At 37.8% G+C, this 9,430-nt stretch overlaps 1 protein-coding gene across 4 annotated transcripts in view; it reads right to left on the reverse strand.

Annotated features, from left to right (window-relative positions):
• LOC109843480 (pentatricopeptide repeat-containing protein At5g55840) overlaps window positions 814–9,430 on the reverse strand; it is an 11,324-nt gene continuing 2,707 nt past the window's right edge. Inside the window, exons 2-5 of one of the 4 annotated variants that reach the window (XM_020412412.1) lie at window positions 3,884–7,646; window positions 3,533–3,800; window positions 1,077–1,129; window positions 814–877 (exon numbers count right to left, since the gene is read on the reverse strand). In XM_020412412.1, coding sequence (XP_020268001.1) covers window positions 4,499–7,462 — 2,964 coding nt within the window. In that variant the 5' untranslated portion in view covers window positions 7,463–7,646 and the 3' untranslated portion in view covers window positions 814–877; window positions 1,077–1,129; window positions 3,533–3,800; window positions 3,884–4,498. Of the gene's footprint in view, window positions 878–904; window positions 1,130–3,532; window positions 3,801–3,883; window positions 7,662–8,390; window positions 8,473–9,430 lie in introns of those variants that run through there. The other 3 variants (XM_020412410.1, XM_020412409.1, XM_020412411.1) reach the window with 3 other exon arrangements.

Here is a 9,430-nt window from a genome sequence, read left to right on the forward strand (position 1 = left end):
CTGATACTATGTACTTCCCGCTTCTCCATCATTAGTAGTGTTCCAAGTTCAGACACCTTTCAGGGGGTAAGCTACAAATGTATTACTTTCACTATTGAAAAATGTACAACAAATACGGTAGTTACGTCTTCCTGAGGAAGAGAATGCTCTCGCCTTGCTATTATTTCGGCTTCAAGGTTCCCGTACAGTCACAACGAAACACTTAAGGTGCTGCATGTATAAACAAAAAAGAACAAACACATGCATCTAAAGATTTAACACAGGAGTGATCCACTAACAATAGATGTAAACTAAAGGAGATGTAGGTGGTGGTTTAACCAGGATGATGATACATATATGAAAACCTTATAGGACCAAATAAGAAGCAAATATGAAAACCTTATAGGACCAAATATGAAAACCTTGTAGGTGGTGGTTTAACCTAGGCAGACGCTTAAGCCTAAACGGTAATCAGGCTGTCCACGCAAGTCTTTGGATTGCCTAGGCGAGCATGGGCCGCGCAAGTGGGGATGCACCGCGTCAAAAAGGGTATGTTAAATTAAGCATAGTAAAGGTTTAAGATGGAGTCAAAATGGATCAAATCAAAACTCGATATCCAAATCCATCTCCAGATGAAACAGCGAGGACAGGAATTGAATCTTCAAAAAAACCTGCCCCTCTTATCGCCTCATCCTCGCCTTTATTTTTATCACTAGAGTACAAATCCCCTCAAACCTCCTTCAATATATAGGGATATATGCATTTGCTCTAGCCTTCAAGGCCACATACAATAATGTCCAAATACAATATTCATATATACACTGTTAGTAAATGCAAAGACAAGGCTCAAAACTTTAGAAGAAAATGCAGAAGTTGAATAAGGCCCTTGCCATGGCACCTCATCAGAGGTAATCATGAACAAATCCCCTCAAACCTCCTTCAATATATAGGGATATATGCATTTGCTCTAGCCTTCAAGGCCACATACAATAATGTCCAAATACAATATTCATATATACACTGTTAGTAAATGCAAAGACAAGGCTCAAAACTTTAGAAGAAAATGCAGAAGTTGAATAAGGCCCTTGCCATGGCACCTCATCAGAGTGTAATCATGACCCTCTTATCTCTTGCTTTTCTCCTCAGTTACCTGCAAATATGAAAAAAATGATGGTGCTATTTTGATGAGTTGCCTGATCATTAATACAAAACACCCAGGATTGGAGGAGTGCATACAACATGTTACCTGTGCTAGTTAGGTTAAGAATCATAGGTTCTTAGTTACAAAAAAAAAAGGAAAAGGTCGTATTTTGCAGTGTCAACTGAAGATGCTAGAGTTGTACGAAATGTAATATAAAATCAATAAAATTTCTATCTAATTTAGAGGTTAACAATCTATGTTTTATATTTTGACTCATCGATTCATTCTTCAGGATGATTCGGTTGCAAACACCTATAATACAACATAACTATGCACCCATTCTGATACTATGTACTTCCCGCTTCTCCATCATTAGTAGTGTTCCAAGTTCAGACACCTTTCAGGGGGTAAGCTACAAATGTATTACTTTCACTATTGAAAAATGTACAACAAATACGGTAGTTACGTCTTCCTGAGGAAGAGAATGCTCTCGCCTTGCTATTATTTCGGCTTCAAGGTTCCCGTACAGTCACAACGAAACACTTAAGGTGCTGCATGTATAAACAAAAAAGAACAAACACATGCATCTAAAGATTTAACACAGGAGTGATCCACTAACAATAGATGTAAACTAAAGGAGATGTAGGTGGTGGTTTAACCAGGATGATGATACATATATGAAAACCTTATAGGACCAAATAAGAAGCAAATATGAAAACCTTATAGGACCAAATATGAAAACCTTGTAGGTGGTGGTTTAACCTAGGCAGACGCTTAAGCCTAAACGGTAATCAGGCTGTCCACGCAAGTCTTTGGATTGCCTAGGCGAGCATGGGCCGCGCAAGTGGGGATGCACCGCGTCAAAAAGGGTATGTTAAATTAAGCATAGTAAAGGTTTAAGATGGAGTCAAAATGGATCAAATCAAAACTCGATATCCAAATCCATCTCCAGATGAAACAGCGAGGACAGGAATTGAATCTTCAAAAAAACCTGCCCCTCTTATCGCCTCATCCTCGCCTTTATTTTTATCACTAGAGTAACAAGTATCTTTTGAATAATTGCCTTAAAAAACAAAGTACTAAGTGCTAAAGGAACAAGTCATGTCAAAATGGATCAGATCAAACTTCGAAAGCCAAATTCATCTCAGATAAAACAGCGAGGATATGATTTTAAATCTCCAACAACTCTTGGTATCTCACCCTTACCTTTACTTTTGTCACCAGAGTTATAAATCTCACCCCTCTGACTACGGTAAAAACAAAAACCTTAAAAGAACAAAGTGCTAAAGGAACGCCTATGTGCCGCTTAAGCGCCTGACCTTGAGTCTCTAGGTGCAGTGCTCAGAAGCGCCTATCACATTCTAAAAGATTGGTGCCCTCTGCGACTATACTACCGTAGGTGATGATGAATATTTGATCTTAACAGCGGTTCTCATTTTGCACCTTGGAAGAACCAACATTTTGGCAACAGTATTTTCTTCGGTAGAATTCCAAATGGTAAGTCTATGCATTTTGAGTATTGGTCTTCTCTTTTACCTTCCAGACCCTATTTTCACCTCTGCTTTGCCTGGAACACCAATAGGGTGGGTGTGGATGCAGCAACGATAGCCTTATCCAAGTTAGCCGTATGTACTGGAAATTTATCTCATATGTTCTTTAGCTCCTTCTTTTGAGGGTAACTCGGAGGAACTTCTTTTCTCAAGACGAAGAAAGAAAACTAATGATTGATCACTTTTGTTTTGTTTTATATGTTTACAGTTCCATACAATATAAACTAAAAACTATGCGAATGGAAGGCACTAACTATAAAAGCTTAAAGTAGCTTTAAATCGAGCAGAGCAGTATGGGAAATAATGTCAAATAGCTTGGTCAATTAACTAAGAAAAAAAGAGCAGGATTGATGTCAAAATGTCAGACCGATGATATATCATTGCCTTCCTATTCTCTATACTTTGTAATTTCCTCCAACTAGTCAAATATCAAGAGAAAGATCATGAATCCACTGGTCTAGAAAATGGGTCCTCAATGATAATGTTGATTAATTAGAAATCTAGACTTTAACTATACCGGAATAGAGAAGATTCTCATCCAAAAGGGATTTTAAGTTTACGACTAAACAGATACAAATTAACAGAGTTACTCAAGAATCTTAATAATATCTCCAGTACCATGCTGTGTTGCCTGGACACAGATATGCTGAAACATATAAGATATACAGTAACACAAAAACAAATACATGTTGATTTCTGGACTAAAGATAAAACAAAAGCACCATGTTCAATATTTGTGTCTGACACATTTTTTTAACACATTGACATGACAATTCATGATAGACCTCACACATTTAGAAACATAAAACTTACTAAGCCACTTCGCTAGTTGCATATTTTAGTGATGGATATCGCATATTACCTGATCTATGGTGAATCACAGCCTGCAGATCAACTGAAAAAAGAATGGCCCTTCAATTTCTTTTTGACCTTCGAACTATTTGCAATTGCACAAAGCTCCGTGATTTAACATCACTCCCACGCCTCTTGCTACCAAGTATGTAGCTGTTCCCAAAGAGGCTGATGCAAGCATGATAGTGGTTAACTGCTCTGAACTAGGTCTGTGGTCTTCAGCAAGTAGAGGTGCAGATAATGCTGATAAATTTGCTCCAGATGGAGGTCAACAACACCTGTTTGACCAAATAATAGAGGCAAATTATGATGCTGAAATAGGATATTGAAAAGAAAAAAAAACGCAAGGAGAGATGTGTACCTCTTCCTGAAGAACAGGGTATAGTTGCTATGAAGAGTTATCCAGGTCAACTGGTTGTCTTTTTGTTCTCTATATGATTTTCTCTTTAACTCTGCTCTTTGTTGTGCAAAAGTCTCAGTTTGTGTACATCGCCTCTGCTGTGGAGGGGAGCATATATAGAGGTTTTATCAGATTCTAAGGAGCCAAGACTTCTGCATGGGCACACCTGGAAATTCCTCCAGATATGTTGGATTATTGCATTAATGCAGGAAGAAGCTTCATTCTTGATATTAAACTCATCTGCCCAAAAAGTTTCTGATGGATCTGCTGCATTCTATGCTGTGGATATTTCTTCTTCAGTAACAGACAAACACAGAAATTCAACTTGAGTTCCAACAGTATATATGTCTATCATGTCATAGTCAACAGTTGCATGAATTGATTAGGAAGCAGCAAGAGCAAAACTAGAGCCTGCGTTACCAGAACTGAATCAATTAGGGCATCTCTACTTGATTGAATTTCATAATCTTTCTGTGCAAATTTGTACGCTGAACATCTACAATAGCTTGAGAATTATCTTTTGAGAAGATGTATCATGTACCTCTCTCAGGAAAAGCCTCTACAAATTTGCAATAATTACATTTTGCTATTCATTATTTTCTGCCGACAAGATCTCAAGTTATTTAATCTACACATGGCATCTAGCAATCCCTTATGCAAACTTTTGTTGCTGTTCCCGGGAGATACCAGACCTCTCTCTTGAATATCTTTCAAAAGTGTTTCTCCCTCAACAAGTTTATTCTCCTTGCCAATTGCATCAATGAGCACGACATAAGTTGTGATATTAGGCAAAAGATCCTTCATTTTCATCTCTTCATACAATTTGAAGGCATCAGCAACACGATGATTAGCGCATAATCCTGTAATGATGACATTATAAGTAATAACATCTAGTTTCAACCCACTATGTTCCATTAAATCTTTCAAGTACATAACATAGGCAACATTGCCTTCCCTGTGAAGCCCATGCATGAGAGTAGTAAATGTAGCAATAGTAGGCACCATTTGTTTCCGAAGCATGACAGTCAAAATTAGTAATGCATCATCAACCTTCCCGCACTTACAAAGAGCCCTGATAATGGTACTCTCCGCTACTTCATAGGGTGCTACGCCCAAAATTTCCATTTCTGTTCTCAATCTAAACGCTTCTGGAATATTTCCTATCCTGCAGTTGCCATTAATCAATGTGATATAATGTGTAGGTTTGAGATGAAATCCCTTCTCCTTCATTTCGTACAAAACCTTAAAAGATTGCTCAAAATCATTTTTATTATTCAGTCCATTTAAAATAGCATCATAGGTACTGCCGCTAGGTGACATCTGTAATCTTTTCATACAATGGATAAGGTTGTAGGCGTTCTGCATTTGAGTTTTCTCACAGTGCTTTTTAATGAGCATATTAAAAGTCGATTCATCAGGAACAACACCATTCAACATCATCTTCTCCAAAAATTTTACCCCAATATCAATCATACCACATTCACAAAGTCCGAGAATTAAGGAGTGGTAAGTTACTTTATCAGGCATGACACCTTGTTGTATCATTGTCTTGTATAGATCAAATAATCTCACTGCATGTTGTTGTTTGATATATCCTTGAATAAGAATGTTATATGTGGCAAGATTTGGATGCAAACCTTTGTTCTTCATCACTTTGACTAGCTTATTCACCTTCTCCATCATCCCTGCCTTCAAGTATCCATTAATCATGGCATTGAAAGCATCAACATCAGTGTATAGTCCTTTGTTCATCATCTCTTCAAACAGAAAACAAGCACCCTTTAACTGTTGTTCCTTCACCAAACAATCAATTAAGCAAGTATACGCAACATGGTTAGGTAACAATGCTTTCTCTATCATCTTCTCCAAAAGAACAATCGCAGGAACAATATTGCCTTTCCGGCAGAAGCCACTGATTAGAATTGTGTAAGTATAAGCATCGGGTATAATGTTGTCCTCCATCATCTTATCACATAAAATCAAAGCATCCTCCACATTTCCAAATTCACACATCCCTGAGAGCAATGTATTATAGGTCATAATATCAACAACAAAAGGAATATCTAAAATCTGAAAGAAAAATCTTCTGGCCTCCTCCAAACTACCCCCGACGCACAGCCCTTTAAGTAGACATCTGTATGTACATTTATTTGGAGGAATACCTTGTTTAACCATTTCATCATATATGGAAAATGCTCCTAGTGCCTTGCCTCTACAAGCATAACCATTTATAACAATATTGAAGCTGTCAGAGTTTGGATATCGCCCCATCCTAATCATATGTCGCATGAACTCCTCAGCTTCTGTTAACTTTCCCATCGTACATAAAGAACTAAGTATAGCATTGCATGTAAGCACGTTGGCGTTTTGACCTGTACGATACATATCAGTGTACAACTTCATCGCATCCATAATATCACCCTGCTTGCTGTAATGGTATATTAGTGTTGAATATAAATTACTATTGGGAGTTACTCCGGTCTTGTGCATCTTTGACAAGATTCCCTTTGTATGATATATCTTGCCCATTTTGCAGAGACCATTAATCAATGTTGAATATGTGATAACATCAGGACTAACCCTAACCTCGAACATAGTATCAAGAATTTTCAAAGCATTACGAAGCTTTCCCTCTTTGCACAGTCCATCAATTAGAGTTGTATACATGATATAGTTGATTACTAGACCCTTGGTCCTAATCCTTTCAAGAAGGGTCATTGCAGCATCCAAGTTTGATGCCTTGCAATAACCATTTAGTAGAGTACCATAAGTAACCTCATCAGGCTCTACTCCCATAGCCTCCATCTCATCTAAAAGTCTTGAAGCTTCATCAGTATTATTATTTCGACAGTGTCCATCAATTAAAGTATTGTACGTAATGCAATTTACAAGGTGATGCTTTGACATGTCACCAAAAATGCGAGCGGCGATAGTAATCTTACCTTCTTTGCAGAAACCATTAATGAGGGAATTGTATGTTCTCTCATTTGGAGAAATACCAGCTTCCTTCATTCTTTTCAACAACATATAAGCTTTAGCACTCCTATTTCTTTTGCATAAAACATCAATGATTATATTGTACGTGAATACATCTGCTTTAATGTTTTTACTCTCCATGCAATTCAACAGCTTAAGAGCTGCCTTATACCATCCTCTCTTGTAGTACCAGTTGAGAAATGTATTATAAGTAACAACTGTAGGCGAGCATCCAACTTCTTCCATCTTAGACAATAGGTATCCAGCTTTCTCGAGCTTTCCCTCTGAACAAAGTGCATTCAAAAGTATATTGAAAGTGCGTACATTTGGACTAATCCCCATCATCAGAATTTCTTTGAAGAACAACAAAGCTGAGGATTTTCGCTGCTTCCTTGAAATTGAGGAAAGAATGGTATTGCAAGAATATATAGAGGCCTTGAATCCTCGAGAACCCATCTGTCGAAAAGTCTTCACTGCATCCTTCAGCATTCCTTTCTGAATGTAAACTTTTATTAAGAGGTCAAAAACACAAGGACCAGAATTACAGTGGTGGTAGGTTCCCATAAGAGCCAGAACAAGTGCGTAGTTCGAGACACAGAAGATAGGAGCTATCTCATCAAAATCCGGCTAACAGATGACCCAACCAAGAAACTTGCATGCCCTTTTCTCTGTGAACTGCTCGAAAGTGAGTGTGCCTCCAGTTTATATGATTTCACCAACCAATGACTGCTGAACATGGAACAAATTCCTGAAATTAAAAATCCTAGAGTCAAGCTACATTTGTTAGCACTTCACAGCACAATAATTAAAGTTCTATCAGAATACAAGTAATTATCTAACTAATGTATGCTGAAATTCACCACACGGATCCAAGTCGGGTCATATGGCCGAAGGAGAAGCTCAAAAACCATAAATTTAAGGGGGAGAAAAAGACAGCAACCGATTCTCCAATAGCAAGAACAGGTTAAGGCAGGAATAATCGTTTAAATTAATCGATAAGCTTCAATTCACCATCCACAGCATGTTACAGCTAGAAGTTTTAGCTGATATATCTGTAGTGTTAAATTAATGTGCAACTTATAAAACTTGATAGTTTTGTGAAATTGTTTTGACTTTAAAGTAGATATACATCTTCTCATGACCGAGTAGATATGAACCTCATCCTGGAGTTCAGCTCATAGACGTACAAGATCATAAAAATTACTGGCATAAACGTGGAAAACGTGCAAAATAGTAATCTTTAACTCAAAAATGATCCAGCGCTGGTTTTGTAAATAGAAAACGGTCCCGGCGCGTTCTCCGTCGCCATCCCCCCCCCCCCCCCCCGCCAAAAAAAAAAAAAAAAAAAAAAAAAAAAACTATTGAGCCAGAAAGATTATCAAACCGAACAAACTATTAAGCCGTGTATAGTGCAGAAGTAAAGAAATCAACAATGATTAAATTATGCTGCAATCATTGGGTGGAGGGAGGGAGAGAGAGAGAGAGAGGGTACCTTGAAGAAGATGATGAAAGGGGGAGGAAGCAGATGCTTTGCTTCCCACTAAACCCTGAATCGTCGGGTTGGGTTGGGTTGGGTTCAGAGGGAGAGGGCCCCCGGGTCTTCGCCCCTCACTTGGATGGATTTGGTAATTGACCCGATCCATCGTAGTTGCAATTAAAGACCCTATAGTTTCCCCGCGTTGCCTTTATCTACCCTCGCTTGCTCTTGATTACTAACAAGAGCACTTGAGGGCATGTAATTGTAAGGTAAGGGAAACTGTAGGTTTTAAGTGCAATTAAGCCGATAAAGAAGAACACATTTTCAATTTAGACCTCTTTAGAAAATTATTTGCAAAGAACGACCTATTTGGAAAATATTTACTAAATTCGACCTAGTTTCAGCCAACTGGCTGAAACTGGGTCGAATTTGGTGAAAAAAATCTAAAAAACTTCACGGGACTTGAAGCCGCGTGAATTTTAAGCCCCTCATAACCAACTTGATTAGGAGTGCCAAAACTTCTCGGGACTTGACGTCCTGTGAAGCTTATAACTTCACGAGACTTCAAGTCATGTGAAGTTTCTGGCTGAAATTCCAGAGAGCATTGCTCTCTGGAATTCAGCCTGCAACTCCACCAGACTTGAAATCCCATGGAGTTGCATGTTTAAAAAAACATGCACAAAATGTGTGCATGTTTTTTATATACATGAAAAAAATTTCCCAACAATATACACACATATTTCCGCCTCATTCACAACAATATACATGAAATTTCTACCTTATCACAACAATATACATGAATCAAACAATACATACGAAAATCACATATACTGAATTACAATAATATTCATAAAATTCAATCATGAATCAAACAATACACACGAAAATCACATATATAAACAATAATCGATCCACAAAAGAGACAAATTTGAACAATCTAACCATATCGTTCTTGAAATTCACAAAAGTAACAAATTTGAACAAAAAATTTCACATACATCCCAAAAGTCCTCCTCTCCTTTCCTCTCCCTCTCTTACCCCTTCCCCTCACCTCC

Source organism: Asparagus officinalis, chromosome 5 (genome assembly GCF_001876935.1).
Source record: "Asparagus officinalis chromosome 5, Aspof.V1, whole genome shotgun sequence".
Taxonomy (NCBI): Eukaryota; Viridiplantae; Streptophyta; class Magnoliopsida; order Asparagales; family Asparagaceae; genus Asparagus; species Asparagus officinalis.